Source organism: Poecilia latipinna, unplaced genomic scaffold (genome assembly GCF_001443285.1).
Source record: "Poecilia latipinna isolate Pla-1442-1.1 unplaced genomic scaffold, P_latipinna-1.0 Scaffold365, whole genome shotgun sequence".
Classification (NCBI taxonomy): Eukaryota; Metazoa; Chordata; class Actinopteri; order Cyprinodontiformes; family Poeciliidae; genus Poecilia; species Poecilia latipinna.
Window position 1 is genome coordinate 286,765 of NW_015112981.1, and position 21,704 is coordinate 308,468.

A 21,704-nucleotide genomic window follows, 5' to 3' on the forward strand; every position below is an offset into this window, starting at 1 on the left:
CAAAAGAAACAGAGTCATGATGAAATATAAGTGGACAGAAGCAATAATAGTCAGAACATTAAAGGCTAAAACGGCCAAATAAAACATCTCACCAAAGGCACAGTGTTGTGATATCTGCAAACTTTCCAAATTCGTTGGGTTGCTGCAGTTTACTGCACCAGCTATATCACAAGTGTACACTGCAGACAGCTCACACCCCCACGAGTTGGGTTTTATTAACTTTGAATTCAAAGAAACAGTCCTGGTCATGAGTTTCATAACAAAATATTCCCTTAGAAATTGAAAAGGATACGAGATAAAGTGCTCAAAGTAAACACAAACAATAAGAAAAAAATGCATTTATTGAATTGAAAAATTCTACAGATCTGCTGTAGAAATAGAGTAAAATTAGGTAGAAAAGTACAAAATACACTGTCCTTTGTATTATTAGGACAATATTGTACTAAACAAAGCAGTACTGCCAGCTGTTTAAAAGAAGAGAAAATAATATTAAAAAAAACAAGTCTAGATGGTAAAATGATTCAATCTACATCAAGACGGTGATCCCAAAAGATCTGAGGAATCACCTGCGAACGGATGAAAATCCTCCATCTCCAGAGGAAATGGAGGGTGGACCTACTGTACATACATGTCAAAAGCAAACCTAAACTTCCCCAAATATAATCAAATCAAACATTCAGAACCCAACAAAACAGTTCTTTTATAAATGATGCAGAAAAAGGTACAATACATATTCAGAAAGTACACAAGAAAAATAGCCTTGAAAAGCAACAAAGGAAAACTTCTAGCAGGGTCAGGTGTAAAATAAATGTTACAAGGACCACATGTAATAAAGCTCAGAGAAACTGTTCAAGTGTTCAGAACTCCCAAAGTAAACAAGACACATGCTGAATTTAAGAAGATCTCAAGAGGCATAAATGTGTTACAAAAATAAATCAGTAGTTTTGTGTTTTCACACAATTCTTTTTTTTTTTTTAAACAGAACATGCAAGTTTTTGAAGTAACATATATCTCTAACTGTGAAAGGCAAGATGTTAAATATATATATTTAAAGAGGCTGAAGATAATCCACACAGTGAAAATATGTGATTTATAAGAAAGTCCTGTGTTCACACAAGCTGCCCACCTTCTCGCGTGGGATCCGTTAGCAAACAGTTGCAGGAGTTGGTCTTCACCATTATGTGAACACACACAAATATTTGAGTCCCAACTAACTGAAGACTCGGTGCAGAAACTGTTCAGAGGCAGAGCTGACGTCCAGACCGCCTGACAACCCTGTCGTCAGATTGTCTCACAGATATTAAGCTTTGGTGGTTCATGTTGAATCCAGCCAACACTTCAGTCTGCCGAAACGAGCTGGATCAATACACCCCGGAGAAAACAGGTGTGCATGTAATACACATTACATCATGTAAAACTGTATCATCATACGTCTGGTTTTAACCTCACACGCTGGCTCCAGCTGATCTGCCGCCGTGATTTGTGAATCCAGATCTTCTCCCGCTCCCTCCTTTGCTCGACATTGGTTCGGAACGACGGTTTCCGTTTCTGTCTCGCTCTTTTTCCTGCAGCGTGGAGCGATTGATTGCTGCCCAAAGCCGTTCATTTTCCTTCTGCTGCTCCTTGATCTGAAAGGGCAAAAATATACAACTGGACTTCAATATTGTTAGGTTTATTTTCCACAATACATGAACTAGTAGCGGGAAGCAAATGCAAATCAAACAAGAACTATTAAAGTAGCTCAAGGAGAACTAATATTACACAATTTGAATGTAAAATGCAACTTTTGATAAGTAATCAATTCTGGGAATTCAACCTCCTCATGCTAAGCATCTTCATGCTCTACTAGAGCGCACCGTCGTAGTGATCTTCAGCTCTCTGCCATCTCGAGATGTAAAAAATGTTCCTTTACCTTTAAGCTAGCAAACTATCCACCAATAGTTGAATACTATGTTTCTGCTAGTGTTTTATGATTTGTCATGTTTGTCCAAGCAGTTAGTGACTTTTTTTTTGTCTTTGCCGTATTTCTAGCATGCAATGAAACGATGCTAGAAATATGGCAGTCCAGATATTTGCGGTATTCCATGTCAAACACACCTGAAACTAATAAAGCCTTAGATTGCATCAGGAGTGTGACATTTGCAAAACAGATTTGCAAATCTGATTTGCAAATGTGTTCTCCGCTGAGTTTGAATAATTTTAACTGCAGTAGTTTGTGAAAGGAGGCTTTAGTTGTGAATTTGGATTATTTTTATTTATCTATTTAAAATGTTCCCCCATAATTTGTTTAGAAAACACAAACAATTATGAATTTTGACAATATATTTCATTTAGATGCAACCGTAGCTTGTAAAAATTGTGATGGAGGAAAAAAAAAAAAAAGACCTGTTTCTCAAGTGCCTCAATCCTCTTCTCTTGATGGGCGAGTGTTTCTTTCAGCTGTAAAATGTGTTGAATTGTCATTGATACTCTGGGGTGAATTAAAAGATCATGACTTGCACTGATGAGTGAGTGAATCTTATACCTGAGCCACCTCACTGCTGGCTTTGCAGCAGGCACCATATTCTCCATTTGTGCCCCCATCCAAACATTTTACTTTGTCGTAGCTCATTCGTCTTGTCTGCAGGGCCAGAAAATAAGTCTTCAGTTTTGAACCGTCACAAAAGCAGAATTTTGAACAAACAGATCATGATTTTATTTAAATTAAAAAAAAATAAAAAAAACAGGAGGGTTTATTTTTACCACTGATCCTACCTCATTGGTAACAGCTTCTGCTGCTGCCTTGAGCTCCTTCAGCTCTTCATATGGCTGAGTTACGCTTTTGGAAAAGGAGGCGAGTTGGCCTTGATCAGACTGTTCAGACTCATCTGGCATTGGGATAAACTCTGCATCCTCAAGTTCCTATTGGGCAAGAACCACATACAGCTTTTATTTTTTTAATAAGTCTTGTACAAACTGGAAAGTAGAAAAAAATTGCTGTTGATATAAGACAATATTCCGTGTGAGACTGGGAACACCAGACAGTTTGAAATGTAAAACATTTTATCCTTTTGTTTTACAAGTACAACCCTGCTTCATAACTGCCCGATTGTAGTATTATATGACCATGCATGTAATACAATGAATAAATGACGACTGTTAGCATTAAGGCTAGAAAAAAAAATATCTGAAAGATGTCATGTGACTGGTGCTGCTCTATAGCAAACCTTTCTAAGCCACAGAGGACAAGAACTGTCCCCGGTTTGGTTTCCAAATGTCATCATTGGTGCTTCCAGGAGGTCCTCTGTGTTTACTTCTCGAGTTCCCCCAAGACTACCGTCACGACATTCTGTTTCCAATCCAGGCTCTACGTCCAGGTCCTCCATTGACGTTGACGCCTCCTGACCGAGCCCTTAATGTAGACACAATCATACAGAGCCATTAGGCCGATCCAAAGATCACCATTTCTGTTGATGCTGACTAAAAGGCATACCGATTGATATTCCACTGCTGTTTGAACGGATGGTTTTCGAGTTGAGCACTTTTTCTAGAGAATAGAAAAAAAAAAGAAGAAATAATTCTTCTGCTCTGATTACTTTTGTCAGAGAAGTGTTTTCAATGCGTTTCTAATAACTTACCCATTATGATAATGGTATGCCAGCCACGGCAGGAGAGGTCAGGTACATGGTGAAGGGAACCAAATATTGGCCTCGGCATGGCAGGACAAACCTCAGAACCAAATCCTTTATCTGCAGGCATTCCAAGTCTCCCATTTCCTGCATTTCCCCATGCAAAGATCTGGCTGTCTGCAAAGGAAAAAAGCAGTGAGACATACCTGATGACCCAATAATCTGATGCAAGGTCACAAGGTTTGACATAAAACCTTAACAGATGACAGCTACCATATTTTGTACAGGAGAATGTTTTTACCTTCAGTGGCTGCGATGGTGAATCCATCTCCACAAGACACTTTGCTTACACTCTTCCCTCCAAATGGTCCAAGAAGGACCTGGACACCTTGGTGCCGCTTGAAGTCTTTCACACCTAGCTGCCCATACTTGTTGCAACCAAAAGTGATCAGACGACCTCGTTCTGCAAAGCCAGAGTGAATAAATAGTAAAACAACTGTTTAAAAGTGTAAGATATTCCACGTTTGGGCATCTGCCGGACCATCAATAGCAGCTGTATGGGTCTTCCCAGGAGTTATGACTTGGATTTTGAAGCGGGCCAGCTGTTTGACCAAGGTTAGAGTGGTGATGTATGGTATGCCCTGGTAAGCCTAAGAAGTAACGACAAAAGAAAGAAAGTTCATGAACACATCTTGAGCTTATTGCTACAGAGTTACAGGTACAACCCATTACCTCTCCTGAGTGGTTTTTGATACCAGAGATGCCCTGGTTCAACCCCAGCTTGTTAAAATCATTGTTTCCACATGCCAACACTTTGCCCATCTCAGTTAGAAAGAAGGTGCCATCGCTGCCACATGACACTGAGGAAATGCTGGCACCTCTAGGAACTTCCACCTAAAAGAAGAAAACAGTGCACATGACCTCAGATGGTAAGAGATACAAACACTAATTCTTTTCACTGGGAAATATTTAAAACACAGACGGGAGTCTTACTTTCATCGGAGAGGAGAAATCATCCTCACACTCAAGGCCAAGACGCCCTGCGGCAGCAAACCAGAGACATAAGCGCATGGTACTTGACGCTTTTTAAAATGCTTTACTACAATAAGCCAATCGAATGTAACGATAGCACAATGAAGGGAATTTTGTCCCAACCTCATCACTTCACCTTTCCCAATTACAGGAACTCTTGTTGATCACACAAAGCTGAGAAACTCTGATCAATGCTTGCTATCCCAACTCCTGACTCGCCAAATCAACCAAGCCCTACTGTTGCAACAAGTAACAACATTCAACTGCACTAAGGCGGTCTTAAGCAAATTAATGCTGAATTAAATTTGCACAGACACAAAAAATAGTAACCTAAACAACCAAATTAGACAAATTATCTGCAAAGAATTTTGACTCTAACACGCAGGAAAGAAGAAAGCAGTTTGAGGTTTCCTGCCACACATAACATTTTGCACGTGGGCGAAAAAGACCAGATCACCCTCTCTTCTTTTTGTCTGCCGAGTCCTCTACATGTGTCGTGGCAAACTGAGAACTGGACATTTTGTCCTTTTACTTTCTGTTGAGCTACAACGTGAAGGGTGGTACCTGCTGTATCGTCAGAGCAACACACTACGTACCGTACTCTCCACAGCCCCACGAGTAGATGCTGCCGTTCTGGGTCAGCACCACAACGTGGTTGTCTCCACAGGAAACCTGGCGCACACGGCACTCCTCGAAAAACACCAGAAGCACCGGCTCCAAAATTTCATTGCCCATCTCACGATCGACACCAATGCAGCCGTAATAATCTGACCCGAACATGTACAGCTGATCTTCGTCTGCACAAGAAGAAGCAGAATTTCTTTTAATGGAACATCTTACAGAGCAGCAGCCGAAACATGTTTCGGTGAGTTTTGAATGCATTTCTAACCCACCCGTTACACAGGCAGTGAAGTCGGCCCCACATGCGACCTGCCGGATAGCCTTCCCCTGGAGCTTCTCCACCCTCTTCGGCTGCCGGTACGACGCCTGGTCCCCGTGCCCCAGCTGGCCCACCATCTTAGCTCCTCCTTGCACATCCTAAGAAAGCAAAAAGTTGCTTTAAAATAATAAAAAAAAAAGAAGACAAACATTACAATATCTGCTTTCCGGTAAACAACTGGTACTTACAGCCCATGTGTACAGCTCCTTTTCCACAGTCACCACTGCAAAATGATTCTCTCCTGCACACACGTGTTGGGGGCTGCTGCCAGCTTTGAACGAGTCGAGCTTCTGGGGGGTGAATTTCCCTCCTCCCCAGTAATAAACCTCCCGTGAGCGTGTCGTCACGACGGCAACAGGAGTTTCACTCACTGTGCTCAGCCTTGGAAAGCAACGGAATTACAACACAGGACTTAAATAATGACAGTGAGGCTTCTGGAACATTTCACACACTGTACGTTAACTCACTTTGGTTTCTTCATTGCCAAATTCAGCATAACAACTCGGTCGTCAAGCTCCCTAACAGAAAGACAAATATTCAGGGAAGGATTCGTATTTGCAGGCAGGTTAATTTACGACTCATAAATGGTCTTACTGTCGGAGGCAGGAGATGAAAGGCTGGTCCAGGATTTCATCAGCTGTTGGCCTCTTTGCAGGATCCTGCAACACAAACATCACATGCTTATCAAAGGGGCACTATTTTTACCCAAGACTGTTTATTACTAGAGGTGATTCACAATAAGACTGATTATTCCCCTGACTCACTTGATTGAGGCACTCATACACTAACTGGATCAACGCACTGGTGTAACAATCTGTGTTCACATCCATAGTCCAGTTTCCTTGGACGATTTTAACACAGAGGTTTAAAGGGTTCTATTTAGACACAAAAAGAAAAGAGACAATTATTATAGCAGGAAGTTAATTCCATGCATAAAATCCAACAAGTCACAATCAACCAATAAAACCCACCGTGGCATCAAATGTCTTTCTAAGAGTCAAGACTTCAAAAAGGACACAACCCGTGGCCCAAATGTCTGACTTGAAGTTGTACTTTGCACCCTGGCACAGTTCAGGTGACATGTAATAAGGAGTTCCCACACACTGCAGACAGCGGGAAGAAGGAGACAGAGTTATCTTAAGACATCATAGAGTGTTTGTTTTAATAATGCCAGAGATAAACTGAGAAGGTACAACACAGAAATTAAGCTGCACAAATATTTTGAGGATTGAGAGGGACTCACTGTCTCTGCCATTGAAAACTCAGAGTCTAGCTTCTTTGCAAGGCCATAATCTCCCAGTTTCATGAGGTTGGTTTTTGTTAGGAAGATATTCAGAGTTTTGATGTCTCTAAAAGAAAAAACAGACCAAATTAATGTACATCTGTCATTTGTGAAAATACTTTTTTAACATTTTGTCGCATCACAACCACAAACTTAAAGGTATTTTTATTCGGATTTTATGGAACAGACCAACGCAAAGTAGTACATTACTTACAAGAAGGTAATGTCTTTTAAAAGTGTTAGAAATAAAAACCTGAAAAATATTATTACCATTTGTATTCAGTCCCCTGTGAATATCTCTATAGAAATCACCAATTAGGTGAGTGGAATCCACTTTACACCTTTGTGTAATTTAATATCCTTATAAATTTAGTAGGGGATTTGGGAGATGTTTTAAACACTGTGATATTATAAAACAACATCTCAAACTTTTCAGATCTAACTGAGCACTGTTTAATCTATCATATAAAAACTGAAACGGTCTGGTACATTTTCAAAACTACAAAAACACGGCCGTGCAGGCCAGGAAAGAAAAGCATGAAAGAGAGAAGCAGAAAACTGGTTTAAAGTAACTCTAGAAGAGGTGCAATGCTTCATAGCTCAGGTGCAATAATATATCAACAGAACTATTACCGTTGTTGAAAAAAAGCTACATGAAGAGTTTTTGCAGTTCACTGCTATTTGTGCTTCTCGAAGAATGTGGAAAAACAAAAACGTGACTTTTTGGTTCCAAGGCAGAACGCAGAAAGACAGGAAGCAGACTTTGCACATCACACTGAACAAGATTTGAGTCAATTTCTCTTGTCTCAATTCTTTGTTTACATTATACAATTTCAGACTGTCCAACCGCCGAATTGTTTTTCCCACGGGGGCGGTTATTGTGGTTGCTGGGGATGCTTCTTTTAAATTTAATGTGATGCAGACAGCAAAAAAAAAAAAAGAAGAAAGAAAAATGAAAATATGAGAAAGATGCACAATGTTATAAGATTAGGTTTCAATCAAAACAAGAGGGAATCAATCAGCCTATGCACAAAAACAAAGCTAGCCGTACAACATAATGTCAGGAATAACTTCCAATCCACCTTTATTTATAAAATCACTTTAGAAACAAAGACATTGGCCACTGAAAATAAACTGTGCAATTTTGTGTCAGTCTAGCAGATGAAACCCCACTGCAGTACATTGCAAATTGGTTTTGAAACAAGACAGGATGTGAAAATCTTTGAGAAATAATAATTTTGCAAGGCACTGACCTGAAGTGTTTCAAGCAAACACATGGCCTGCAAGATCCTCTCAATAACAATAACATCTCACCTGTGTATGACCCCAGCCTTGTGAATGTAGGCCACTGCTGAGGTGATTTGGTACAAGTACCATATAACAATCTACAGAAACATTAAGGAGATTAATAACATAATCACAAATATCTGTCTTTGAAATGAACAAACAAACAAACAAAAAAAGATGATCCTGCACCTCTTCGGAGAAAAGCTTTCCTCTCTGCTGGATGATTTTGTCATTCAGATTTCCTCCTGCGAGGACACAGCTCTTTAGGACTCTCTTTTTAAACCAAGTCACAGAACGAACCATGAAACTTTATTGTCTTACCATTGCAGTACTCCATCTCGATCAGCAGAGTGTTTTTATCCATGAAGTGATTGAAGTACGCTATGATGTTGTTGTGCTCCAGCATGGAGAGGATGCTTATTTCATTCATGACATCTCGGCGCGTCTTTTCCGAGAGCGAGTTCAGGTCCACTTCCTTCCACACAACTAAGGAGTTGTCCTGCAAACAAAACACAGTACAAGAAAACGGCTGAAACAAATGCAGGTAATTGTTAATCAAAGAGTGGAGAATAAGACTAAAAAGAAACATGAGAGGATATAACTCTAAAGCGTCTGATGACTACACACAAAAAAATAAAATATTATAATAATATTTACACACACCTAAAGGACATTTTAGATAGACTAATTAAACTAGCAGAGTCGTTTTTGGACTGTGGGAAGAAGCTGGAGTAGTTGGAGAGAACGCACAAATGCACAGAGAGAACATGCAGACTTCATGCGGAAAGTTTGGCATGGGATTTAATATCTCAGTAAACCAAAATGATTTTCCATTTTCATATTATATGATGAACAGTGCTCATTTATATGCTTAAGCCTTGGATTGCTGATTGTCTTGTCCTTGTTAATGTTCAACATGCCACTGACATCCTCACAGAAAGGCAGAATTTAAACTGAGATTAAAATAGAGGGATGTGAACTCTATTAGTCAGGTGTCTTCTCAAGACAAATTGTTGCAATGACTTGCATTTAAGTGTATCAGAGAAATGGGAGTAGACTGCAAATTCATTTCAAAAATACTGTAATCCCAGAGAGAATACAAATGCTGCTGTAATTCATATTGTACAATTTTCCACACAGAGTTATTGTAGATGCTATTGGCAGGAAGGATTTCTTGTAGTGGTCTGTAACTATTACAGGCTGAATTTTATTGTATATCGGTATCATGAAGAGGATCCTCAGCGTTTTCTCTAATTTTCTTGATATTATGAAGTATTCTTCTTTCACAATAATCTGAGTAGTCCCCAAAACAGAACCAGACTTCTTTATCAGGTTGTTTAGTATTTTAACCCCCTGATTCAGAGGAACACCATGTGATCAGATATTTAATTACTAAGGTATTGAGAACCATTTGTTCCTTCCTTCCAACTCACAATTATGTACCAATTATGCACAAAAACTCCAATAAAGAGCATTAAAGTTGTGTCTGTAAATTGTCAACATGTGAAAACATGTTAAAGGAAAAAGTACTTCAGAAAGACTCTGCGAACAACATACTGGTGTGAATTAGCTTTAACCTACTTACCTCTGTTCTTCTGTACAGAGTAGCTTCACCAAACGCCCCCTTTCCGAGGATCCTGATAGGAATGTAATGCAGTTTCTCCTCCTCGCCATTAAATGTGCCTGAAGCTGATCGCTCGCTGACCACAGACCCGCCGCCTAAATCCGAGTTCAGCGAGTCGAAATGTCTCTCATAGTCCTCCAGAGACATTTCTACTGGGGGATTTGTTAACCACAGACAGAGGGGTGGAAATAACCAGACAAGGCCTAACGACAACACTTCATGAAATACTCATAAGTGCGCAGGCATGTACCATATTAGCCCTTTTCGACCACAAGAAAAAGCTGCTAGACCAAAAAACACGACCAGATTCCTGCAAGTCGCATGTAGCACACACAGCCACAAATAGATATCGCAGCCAAATGAGTGCAACTACATTAGTTACACAAACATCAAGTACAACACATTATGGTGAAGACGCTCAGTCAACTTTTCATTCAATTTCCAAAATAAAGTCTTCCAACTTTAAATGCGTTATGCAGTATTTTACTGTGAAAGTAACAAGAGATAACTTCCGGTTAAGTTTAGCTTCTGTTCTAGCGGTTAGCTTGATTTTTGCTAATCTGTTAGCAACAAAGGCAACCTTCAGCTGAAATTAACACTTTTTAAAGCTGCCAATGGATTGTTATTCTACTCTAGGAAGCATACTTTACATGTCAGCTTCAAACGTCGAAGGGAAATTGAGTAAAGATTATCTTAGGAAACAGAGTTATCTTGGGCAACTACTGCGTCACTTCCCAAAGCACAATACCGGAAACTATAGTTCATTACATTTTTTTTTAAAGCCTGCATTTGAGTATTTTTATTTTTTGTGATCAGAAAATGAATCAGTGGAGACATAAATGTTTTTTTGCTTAAAACAATCGAACAAATTCATAGAGCGAAGTAAAATCTTTTTTTTATTTTTTATTTTTTTGCACATGTAGGCACCTAATTCTGCAACCATCAAAATATGACTGTAGGTAGCGCTGTTTTCTCTGTACAACTCAAAGGTGTTATATCATCTATGTTTGCACCACAAATATGTGTTTTAATGGTGGTGAATTAAACTTTAATAAACGTGTATCATATTGAATATAAAATACATATACAAAAAGTCTCTCTCTGGATTCTAATTGTATTATTTTAAACAAAACTAAAATCAACTTTAAATTTTTACTAAATCTTTTTTTAAATAAAAAAAAAGCAGCTGGTATTTGAATATAACATCCTGTAATTTAAAGCAATTAACAAATAACCCCTTCCTTTATGTTTGTTTTTATTACTGGTAGCTGATCAGAAAATTATGTTAACAAACATGAATTAATCAGAAAATTCTAGTCCATATTTGACTTTTTTGAACTGTGTTAGGACAGAAAACACGTAAATCCATCCTCTTTTATGACTGTACTTCCACTGCTAGTGTGTAAAAAAAAGGAAGGAAGAACAGATACATGCTAGTCAGTAACGTTCTCGGGGAATTCAGTCATGGAGCGCCAACAGAACTTCAACAGAAATGGACAAGGTAAGATCTTAAATTAATCAAAGGATCATTTGATTGATCTGTAATGTCTACTTGTGGTTTCACTTCCATTTAAAACATAAAAGGGATTACAATTGTGTTTTAAAAATGAGGTGGTAGAGATAACATGAATATTTTACTTCATATTTCACCAGAAAACCCACAAGAGTAGAGCTTAGGTGCATATTTACACCATTTTACTATGTGACACACATATCTTATTTATTTATAAATTTTTATTTCATTAAATATTCAAATTTGACTACTGTTAAAATAAAAAAGATAGATAAAGAAAATAAATAACTGGCTGTGAGTATAGTGGGCCAGTAGTTTTTATTCCTAATGAAATTAATAAAAACTGTTATCATGAAAGAGGATAATTTAATTTAAATATAAAGTAGTATATGAAGTAATCAAGTGTAGAAATACTTTGTGAAATTTAGAAATCGTTATGTCTTAAGTGTAATTATTTTTGTATTTATTTTATTATTCTGTGTTTTCCAGTTTGCCATGAAACAGTTTAAAGTGCCATTGTGACTCACTAACTAGATCCTAATACTCCATAGGATAATATGCATGGCAACTCAACAACAGACATTTTAATAGCCATCTTTACTCTATCCACTAACATCAAAATAAATAAATACATTTCATAATAATACATCATTGTGCACTAAAAAGTTTTAATAAATGATTTCAGAATTAGACACTTAAGAAGAAATAGCTATCAAGTTATTAATTCATAGTTTCAAGTATCTACTACATGTTTTATTGAGGTAGTCACATACGGTGCGAATAAATATAAACATGTCAAGAATTGTTTTATATATTGGATTTTTGGTCATTCACATTTGAAAGCCTGCATCCAACAACATTTTAAGCTCTAAACGTTTCTTTGCAACTTTTTGATTTGGAAGCTTACCAAAAAATGTTGTTATTAATTTGATTTGTTTTTGGCTCTTATACTACTTTACTTTACTAGATATAATACGATTAAAATCTGTAAGATGAAAGTTTCAATTACATTTTTAACCAAAATCCAAATCATGTAAACAATGCATTCTTTTGGTTAATAATTCCAGGAGGATCTGTATTTGGAAACTACAAAGTGATCATTGTGTGTCTTGGACTGCTGAATGCTGTGTTATTCGCAGCTGCCGTTGTTCTTGGTTTTAAATGTAAGTACTACATTTTATAAAAATGCTTATTTCCTCATTCAGAAGGATTTTTCTAAAAAAAAAAAAAAAAGAAAGAAAAGTAACAAAAAATGAACCATTGTTTCTTTGCAAAGCTATGTTGTGTAACCTCAAATTGTTTCAACATCCACAAATGTCACAAATTTGGTTGTGACATAAACTTGGTTGTTTACTTTATTTGGTTTGCAGAGTTTATATTAAATTGCTTCTCAGATGTTTATATCCACTCATTGCAGCTATGAGTGCCATAATAACTTTGTGTCTTTACAGAATAATTTTTGATCAGATGTGTTTTAGAGTGGAGTGATCATGCAAAAACAACTTCAGTGTCTCTTTTGACTCTACAGTGAATTTCTCCTCCAGTTCAAACAGGGTCACAAAATGACTCACTCACACACACACACACACACACACAGACAGACACACACACACACACACACAGGAGGGTGTACAATAACTTTAAACTTTTGCTCCTATTTGACTTTGAGGTATCTCCACCCTGAAAAACCTTTCCATGCATCTTTAAAAACTCAGCTCTGATACTTTGCCTTTCTAGCAGTTTCTTTTTTCCTCATCTGCTCAGGTGCTCAAGCCAAACAAGCCTCTCTACAGGTTTCCCACTCAGCTGCATCTGAGGTCATCAGTGAGGTCACTTTTCTTCGCAGCAACCACAGCGACGTGATCGGAGCTGAAAAGCAAGCCACGAGCGCATTGGCAAACGCAATAAAAAATCACACGCAACTAAAGGAGCAAATTGAGCAGCAAAAGATCATCAATGATGGATTTCAGAAGCAGGTGGAAGCTCTGCAAATGGAGAAGACACACCTACAGGCCAACATATCGGCTTTAGGTCAGACAGAAACGTTTCCTTCCCAATTTTTTTTATGATGAACACTGCAGTAAGGCAGCTGGCGAGACATAAATAACTTGTTAATTTCAGGTTCAACTTGTGGCAAATGTCCTCTTGGATGGCTTATTTTCAACTCGAGCTGCTTTTTCTTTTCCTACACTGAGTCCACTACTGTGAAGAAGAACTGGCATAAAAGCAGAGAGGACTGCATCAAACGTGGAGCTGATCTTGTTGTGATTGACAACCAGCAGGAGCAGGTGGGTTGAAAAAAACTACAAGCTTGCAAAACTATTGTTTCTGAACCTGTTTGTGCTTTTGCAGGAATTTGTCAGTCATACTATTAATGATATGAGAAGTGGTCGAGATGTCTGGGGAAATGGATTCTGGATTGGCCTCACAGATATGGAGTCAGAGGGGACTTGGGTTTGGCTTAATAATGTCACAGAGGTCGAACAAAGGTTTGAGACACTGAACATTTCTTGACTTATTTACTTCTTTTTTTGCTGTTTTACTCAAAACTTTCATTTTTCAAAGGTATTGGATGGATGGGGAGCCAAATGACGGGCACATAGGAGAGGACTGTGGCGTTGCAGTTTTCAGCAACGAGAATCCTTGGAAGACACGCTATGATGGCGCCTGTAGCCAGAAACAGTTACAGTGGATATGTGAAATCAACCAAAGCTGAAAACATGTGAATCAGTTGCTTACACTCCCCAAAATAAAGGATTTCAGTTCCAAAAATGTTTACTTCTTTGCTAACTTTATTTTTGAAATGTTCGTATTATGATTTTAAGGTGCTCAAAGTTTTGACACCAGCATTTTAACCAATATTGGATCTTGTGTACAGAAGTACCTTGCAGATTTCAGCATAATACAACCACAAATAGCCCTTTGAAACAAGAGAAAGTGTCACATAATTGTGATTGTGTTTTTTCAGATTTAAAAAAAACAATGTATGAGAGCTGTCATGGTCATCAGTACTTTACTTTGTATTATGGTTATTTTGTGTGTGATTTTGGTTTTGTCACTGTTGACGGTAGCTATCCAGTTCACTCCACAGGTTTAAAACTTTCAGTTCTCGTGTTCTGCAATTTCCATATTTCTATATGTATTTTGACTCTGAATCAAGCTGTATGTTTTAAGTTCTTTTGTTCCTTTATAAAACTTTAGTTCCTGTTATTTTTAAAATTATGCCTTTACTTGAGATTTGTTCTATTTGCTTGCTTTTAGCCTTGTTTCTGAGTATCTTTATTAACTTTTAATTGGTATTTTGCTATCTTATAAAGTTGGGCTGTATTCTGTTTTGGACACAGCAGAGAACATGAAATTTGCAAGTGAGTTGACATACAATTAATGCATTAACACTTGCTCTCATGAAGCACCGCCTATTTCCCAAAGATCGTCTTTGGAGCTACAGTCCTTCGCCGAGTTTCTGCCCCCCAGATTCAACCCACACCTTCCCCACTCAGCTCCTCCAGACTATCAGCAACAGCAATTAACAAACACCTGCTGACCTCATAAGTGGAACTACTTCTTAGTACAAAGCTCATAAGAATGGTTGTAAATGGCATAATGGAGGAGCAGTGTTGTGATGATGTGCAGAAGGCAGTGTCGGACAGAGCAGGAGTTTCTTAAAGAGACAGGCCAATTTCAAAGTGTCAAATTTCTTTAAAGTTATGTTTGATATGTATAGTATTAAAATGGAACAATATGCCAGTAGAATACATAATACCGCCCCTTTAAATATGTTTTTATTGCTCTGATGTAATATTCTAAGCTTAAATGTTATTTTCATGAGCTGTAAATGGAAAATCACCATAATTAACAGAAATAAAGAAAAACATCATCCTGTGTGTGATTATAATGTGATTTCACTAAATGAATTGATTTACTGAAATAAATATTCAGCTAGAACTGAAAATAATCGGTAACACTTTATTTGAAGGGGGGTAAATAAGACATTACTGTTTAAACTTTACCTTTAATAACATAAAGTTACCTAATTTTTAAAGTTCAATCAGTAATACTTTTATAACAAATTTATATCAGTAATGATTTCTTGGTTAATGTCAAGTTGTCACAACAAAGACATTTTGAATAATGTCAACTTTGTATTAAAAGTGTCATTATTTGCCAAATGACACTTTATGACAAGTCATAAATATTCTTGAAGGCTTTTTCATGTTCATGACAGGTGTTATGTCATGTTTATGACAGTGTCATGTCCATCTTATTCGCCCTCCTTCAAATAAAGTGTTACCAAATAATCAAATATACTGAAGAAATTCAGTAGATGAATACTTCTGACCCTCTAATTGAAACTTATAGGTAGAAACTGAAATCAATATTTTCTAAAATGTGTGAAAGTTGAGTGGAAAATATAAATGGGCTGATATCAGTAGCATATTTATGAGGAAGAGCTGGAATATGAAATGATCATTACAATAATTTTGCAAGAAATTGATCTCACTGGGCCATGTTTGGATGCCAGAGTTAATTTTTCAGACAGTAACTATTTTACTTTTAAGAGTAACATTGTCTTTTTAGGAAGCATGGTTCATAATTTGGGTGGGGGAACTTTAAGGATAATTTCACTTCTCCTTTCAGGAGAAAAGTGAAATTCAAATTTAAAACTGAACATTCATCAGAATTTTATCACTGATGAGCTCAGCAAAAGCAGGTCTAAAATAATCCATGCATTCACATGTCCATGACTGAGTAAAGCTTAACAAGGACAATGGAGAAGACACAACCTGATGGATTTAACATGCTGATTTGTGAAGAGGAATTCCACGCTGAAGAACGTAATTCCTTCCGCATATCTAATCAAAGCAGGCAATCAGGTATGACAGGCTGAAGGTCCACAATATGCACTTTTGTTTATGTTAGAAATTTAATCTCTGAAAATATTAAGCTGTAAAACTCTGCAGTGTAACTGATTTAAATGAGATTACATAGGTTTCAAAGCAACATTGCTTTAGAAATATTTTTTAAACGTAGAATAAAAAAGTAAATACTGCATATAGCTGAATGTAAAGCTCAAATATTGAGACCGTTGAGATGGAGATGTCTATATACTGGACATAAATATAACTAGGAACTGTTTCATTTCTTTACGTTTCCTTATGTTTCTTGCTTAGTGACTTTGTTCACTTCTGGGAGACGTAGCAGACAGGCTGCAGTAATCTTGGTGCTTCTTGCTGGTCTTCTACTTATACTTGATGTTGCCCTTGGGGTGCATTGTAAGTTGTGTTGCTCTGAAAGTTGCATTTCAGTAAGAATATCTGCAAATAATATTTCTCATAACAGACTGATTTTCTTCTGCCTTTGCAGACAGTGGATTGCAAGAAACTCACCTCACACTCAAAGACACTGAAATCCTTGAAAAAGACCTCGGCGAACTTCACAAGCAATATAAGACGGCAGTAGAGAACATATATGCTGCACAGAAGCAGCTGGACGCTGAAATGAACAGTCAGAAAGAAACTAAGTGGGAGCTCGAACATCAGAGGAAAAGGACTGAAGACTACAAAGTGCTCATTGAGAAAGTTACACAGGACCTTGGAAAACTGAGATCACAAGTAACACAGATCTGTGAGACATGATGCTACGTATATTTACGTAAAGCTTTGATGGAGTTTGCGTGCATTTTATTTTACTAATTTTCTGTAATCGTGCTATTATCTTTGACAGCTGATGGCTGCACTCACTGTCCTCCAGGATGGCTCTTCATAAACTTGGTGTGTTATTACTTCTCTTCTAACAACGCTGGGCTGAAATCATGGCAAAAAGCCAGAGAGTTCTGCCAGATTTATGGAGGAGATCTTCTAGTCATTGACACCAAAGACAAAGAGGTTAGTTAAGATTTCTGACATCTACATTTTGTAAAATTATATATATATATATATATATATATATATATATTTTTTTTTATTTATTTATTTTTTTTTAATCAATTACATTTTATTTTTCCTCCATTAGAAGACAATCGTAAATTACTTGTTAAATCATGCTCAGAATCCTTCAGAAAGCAGAAGTGCTTTCTGGTTTGGACTAAGAGATTCTAAAGAGGAAGGCACCTGGCACTGGTTGGACGGAACATTCCTAGTTGAAGGGTAGGAGTTTATTATTTTAAACAATAATATCTCATTTACTTTGACAAGGACTTTAACTCGTGATGGTATCACAAATCTTTTGTTTATCGTTACATAGCAAATAATCACGATTAATTTTGAACATATATTTAGAAGTTTTGAAAAGTTGCGAGCCAGAACTACTTAAAATAATTCATTCTTTTCAGTTTCAACAATTGTAACACAGCTGTCTTATTTGGAAAACGGGGATGATGGATTTTGGCCTGTTATTTGTTACAGGTACTGGAAGGTTGGGCAGCCAGATGATTATCACAGCAACGAGGACTGTGCAGCAGTGTACCCTAATGAAAACTTCTTCAAGGCCTGGAATGATTTAGAATGTGGATCCAGACAAAACTGGATTTGTGAGAAAGCACCAACTTATAAGTTCCTAAATGGGACAAGTAATCAATAGTCTACAGTGCTCACTTACACCTCCATAATAAAAGAGAAAAAAAAGAATCCAGTAATGCCATAGCCTGTTGAGGTGGAAGTGTCTCAGCAAAAGCTGTAACTGTATATCATTACACAAGCTTCCTGTCACATGCAGCAATTCATAGCAAGGTGTCTACTAATCTGCATATCTATGTATGTGTGAAGATTGTAAGTTTGACTGACAAAAGGAGTCTTATTAAAATGTGCTTTTAAGTAGTCAGACTAGAAAAATATTATATGACTAACGTCCATTTAAACTGCATTTACAGCTCTCCATTCAAAGACTTACCATTTTTGACATTAGATTTAAAAAATATAAACTTGTTGTCATTGTGCCACATTTGTTATGCTTTTGTCCAAATATTAATCTTGTATTTATTTGCTGCATGTCTATGAAAACACTGTCAATAAATTTCATCTTGATGTATTGGTGAGTTTAAATAAAGGGTCTGCTTTATACAGCAATTTAAGATACATTGCAAAGAGTGAAAAAGAAAAAGTTCAATGCAAGGCTAAGGTAATTTAGCCAAGTGAACTAACACAAACTATGCTAAAATATGTTAAATTAACTTTAGATAAGTTATCTAAATTAGTAATACAAACAAATGTGACCTTGTCTGCTATATTTTTGCATTACTAGTTCAGTTTATGATAAATTAACTTAGTAAAAATAAGCAAAATAAACAACACAATCCAAGCTCAAATAAAAGATAAATTAAGATAAACTAAGCAAAGACAGTAAACTAACACAAACTAAATTATGCTAGTTAAACTAACAAAAATAAGCTTACCAAAACAAAAATAAAAATTCAAGTTAGCTGTTTGTTCTAATATTTATCTTTGGTTATTTTGTGGGTGAACGTAAGGAAGGATTTAACTTCCAGAGCTACAAAACAAATACAGGAGCAGCATCTCTTTAACAAGAAAGAACATTTGTCAATATATCCTTCTCATTTTAATGAGATTTAAAACTATTTCCATCTTTTAGCTTATGGATTCTAAAAAAGGTATTCAATTCAATTGCTCCCTCCGACTCTCTTCTCACTGTTTCTTTGAGACAACTCAAACATCCTGCAAAGTGCTGCTGATTTACTTTATGAGAACTTATTTTGGTTTTAAAGATATATAAACATTATTACAAGATACTGATCATATTTTTTTTCCAGCTCTGGCAGTTAAACACAAACACATCTATAAAATTTATTTATAATATTCAGCAATTAAGCCATACAACATGCTTGCAACATGTTTGTACTGAAAATCTTCAAAAAGTATCGGTACAACAGGTCTACTCCCAGTCACACGGTCACCAGAACGCCATTTAAAACATGACCATACGAGCCCGTGCCTCTTATCACTAGTTTGAACAGGACAAACAGATCGATGTGGACTACTAGCAGTGGTAAAGGGCAGAATTCAGAGTAAAAAAGAGAGGAAAAGATGTCGTTCGAAGGAAAGATTTACCAAGATTTGACCACGGATGAGGTTTCACCTTCTCATCGACGAATATTTGGACAAGGTAGAGTTTTACTATGAACTTTATGACAGCTTCCCATGATTGCTTCCTTTTAACATCCTCTTGTTTAGCTTATCCAGCTTTTTAAAATGTCACACTTATTTCTATTTTTTTTTTAATTCAGCAATACAGAATTAGCTTTGAGGATTAACACTGTCGAATATTGTTAAGGTCTGTTTGCAGAAATTGGTGAATATACATTTCAACACCAGCGACTGGTTGTACTAAGCCTGGGCCTGCTAAATGCTGCTTTACTGATTTCTGCTGCTGTCATTGGGATTTACTGTAAGTGTGAAAATCTGTTTGTACACGACTGTGAAGTTACCAAAAGATTTCTGAGCTGATTGCCACACTAATAGGAAGTCAGACACTGTGGGTATGTTAAAGGCTACAAAAATAAACATTGTTCTGTAAATTTTAGTAACCTAAAATGTTACAGTATTATTCAAACCTCCACTTAAATGTTGAGATCTGGACCAAATGTGTTAAGCAGAAAGCTTCTTCTTAAGCCAGACATATTGTTTGTGTCCTCTTATTCAGTTTTTTTTATTGTACAGGTGCTAACGCCAAAGACCTTCAGGTTCCTGATTTAGCTGCTTCACCCCTCCTTGTTGAGGTGAACTTCCTCCGCAACCACACGGATCTAATAAGACAGAGAAAGGAGGCCCAGAACTCACTGGAGAAAGAGCGTGCCAACTATGTCCAACTAAAGCTGGACGTGAGGCAGAAGAAGACTCTGACTGACAGCCTTCAGAAGAAAATTAGCAACCTGCAAACAGAAAAGACAAATCTCCTGTCCAATGCATCTGCTCTTGGTAGTTTTAAGTTTTTAAGAAATACATTTTCCCCACTGTCTCTTGCAGACATTCATTAAATCAAACAATTAATCAAGCATTAGATGACTATTTATAGAGCACATTTACAATTTTTAGATGCACAGGAATTTATTTAGAGGCTTCTCGACTCTGATTTTTGCACTACTTTGTGTTGCCTGCCATAAAAAAAAATTCCAACAGAATATATTGAAGTTTGTCTAAAAACGGAATGCCTTTGGGATACACAGTGCAGCTTTTCTTGTTTTCAGAAATCAAAAACTAATTTCAGCTAACAAACAGAGCTGTCTTGATTTCTATTTAACAGAGAAAAACTGTGGCAGATGCCCTTCAGGATGGCTCCTACTGAAAACGTCATGCTACTACTTTTCTAACTATGAACTGGAATCAAGAAAGAACTGGTCAGACAGCAGAGCTGACTGCATTCGCCAAGGAGGCGACCTGCTCATAATCAACAGCTTGGAGGAACAGGTGGGTCAAAATGTAAATCCTGTTTAAAAGGGCTGAATTACAGCAACAATGTGAATTTGTCTAAAACACAGAAAGAGGTCCTGAAAGAAAGAGTTCACTTTACTAAGCTTTTGTTTTCTCTTTGGCTTCACTATATTTCGACAAGTAATTCATTATCACATATGTCCTGTTGTTTACAGCAACTCATAAGTATGAATTTTCCGAGGACAGACAGCAGTAGCATGTGGTGGATGAACGGGTTCTGGATCGGCCTAAGTGAAGTGAACCATCTGGGAACGTGGACATGGACAAACAATGTGACAGAGACATCCGTAATGTAAGAATTTCAATGATTGTCATTATTAGTCATTAAAATAACCCATAAAGAACATCATAGCTTCTAACAAACAACAGTGAGAATCTCTGAGTGTTGATTAATTATCACAGGTACTGGAGAAGTGGGCAACCCAGTCATACTGGACCTCAGAGTGGGAACTGTGCTGCTTTTCATTACTATGGAGACACTATGAGGACTTGGTACACTGGAAACTGCCAGCAGCATCTACTGAACTGGATCTGTGAGATCAGGCAAAGCAATACATGAAATCATTTAAACATGCATATGAACAGCCTGAAGACTTTTGTTAAGCATTCTAATCTGTAATGGTTAGCAAAGATTTCACAATTCATAAACTTTGTATTAAACAATCTTTTATCGGCTTAGAACATTTCAAAGTTCAACATGTGTATGTCTTGCGCTTTCTATGCTTGTGTAATTAAAAGGAAGTCTTATTGCAACAATAAATGTTAAAATATAAATCTGATTTTGTGATTTCACAAACGAATAACGGTTTTATGAATCTGAAAAAACACACTGGGAAATAGTTTGTTATTTCTGTCACAGTGTTTACAAATCTTGCATATTGTCTTTTAACATTTAGAAGACATTTAAAAGAGAATTATTCTGTATATATATATATATATATATATATATATATATATATATATATATATATATAT

General features: G+C 36.9%; 4 protein-coding genes across 4 annotated transcripts; 3 read left to right on the forward strand and 1 right to left on the reverse strand.

The window, feature by feature from the left end:
- Positions 1–184: 184 nt before the first annotated feature.
- On the reverse strand, positions 185–10,460 carry nek9 (NIMA related kinase 9). Its single transcript, XM_015036366.1, has 23 exons — positions 9,735–10,460; positions 8,471–8,648; positions 8,339–8,394; positions 8,177–8,247; positions 6,824–6,929; positions 6,552–6,683; positions 6,345–6,455; positions 6,175–6,239; positions 6,048–6,098; positions 5,769–5,961; positions 5,534–5,678; positions 5,237–5,437; positions 4,602–4,648; positions 4,341–4,502; positions 4,150–4,258; positions 3,910–4,071; positions 3,618–3,785; positions 3,473–3,526; positions 3,207–3,391; positions 2,755–2,901; positions 2,525–2,620; positions 2,386–2,439; positions 185–1,628 (listed from the first exon to the last, which is right to left on the reverse strand). Exons 1-23 carry the CDS (start codon positions 9,918–9,920, stop codon positions 1,446–1,448), a joined length of 2,862 nt encoding a protein of 953 aa, XP_014891852.1. The 5' UTR covers positions 9,921–10,460; the 3' UTR covers positions 185–1,445.
- Positions 10,461–11,156: 696 nt separating this feature from the next.
- On the forward strand, positions 11,157–15,168 carry LOC106949836 (CD209 antigen-like protein C). The gene is made up of 6 exons (XM_015036368.1): positions 11,157–11,274; positions 12,354–12,449; positions 13,051–13,317; positions 13,408–13,574; positions 13,639–13,775; positions 13,852–15,168. Exons 1-6 carry the CDS (start codon positions 11,238–11,240, stop codon positions 14,000–14,002), a joined length of 855 nt encoding a protein of 284 aa, XP_014891854.1. The 5' UTR covers positions 11,157–11,237; the 3' UTR covers positions 14,003–15,168.
- Positions 15,169–15,959: 791 nt separating this feature from the next.
- Positions 15,960–18,326, forward strand: LOC106949820 (CD209 antigen-like protein E). Its single transcript, XM_015036334.1, has 6 exons — positions 15,960–16,160; positions 16,458–16,559; positions 16,651–16,911; positions 17,011–17,171; positions 17,299–17,432; positions 17,691–18,326. The coding sequence occupies exons 1-6, from the start codon at positions 16,055–16,057 to the stop codon at positions 17,863–17,865; spliced, it is 939 nt and encodes a 312-aa protein (XP_014891820.1). The 5' UTR covers positions 15,960–16,054; the 3' UTR covers positions 17,866–18,326.
- Positions 18,327–19,186: 860 nt separating this feature from the next.
- LOC106949821 (CD209 antigen-like) lies at positions 19,187–21,307 on the forward strand. Its single transcript, XM_015036335.1, has 6 exons — positions 19,187–19,404; positions 19,573–19,686; positions 19,959–20,216; positions 20,542–20,705; positions 20,885–21,021; positions 21,132–21,307. The coding sequence occupies exons 1-6, from the start codon at positions 19,326–19,328 to the stop codon at positions 21,286–21,288; spliced, it is 909 nt and encodes a 302-aa protein (XP_014891821.1). The 5' UTR covers positions 19,187–19,325; the 3' UTR covers positions 21,289–21,307.
- The last annotated feature ends 397 nt before the right edge of the window (positions 21,308–21,704 follow it).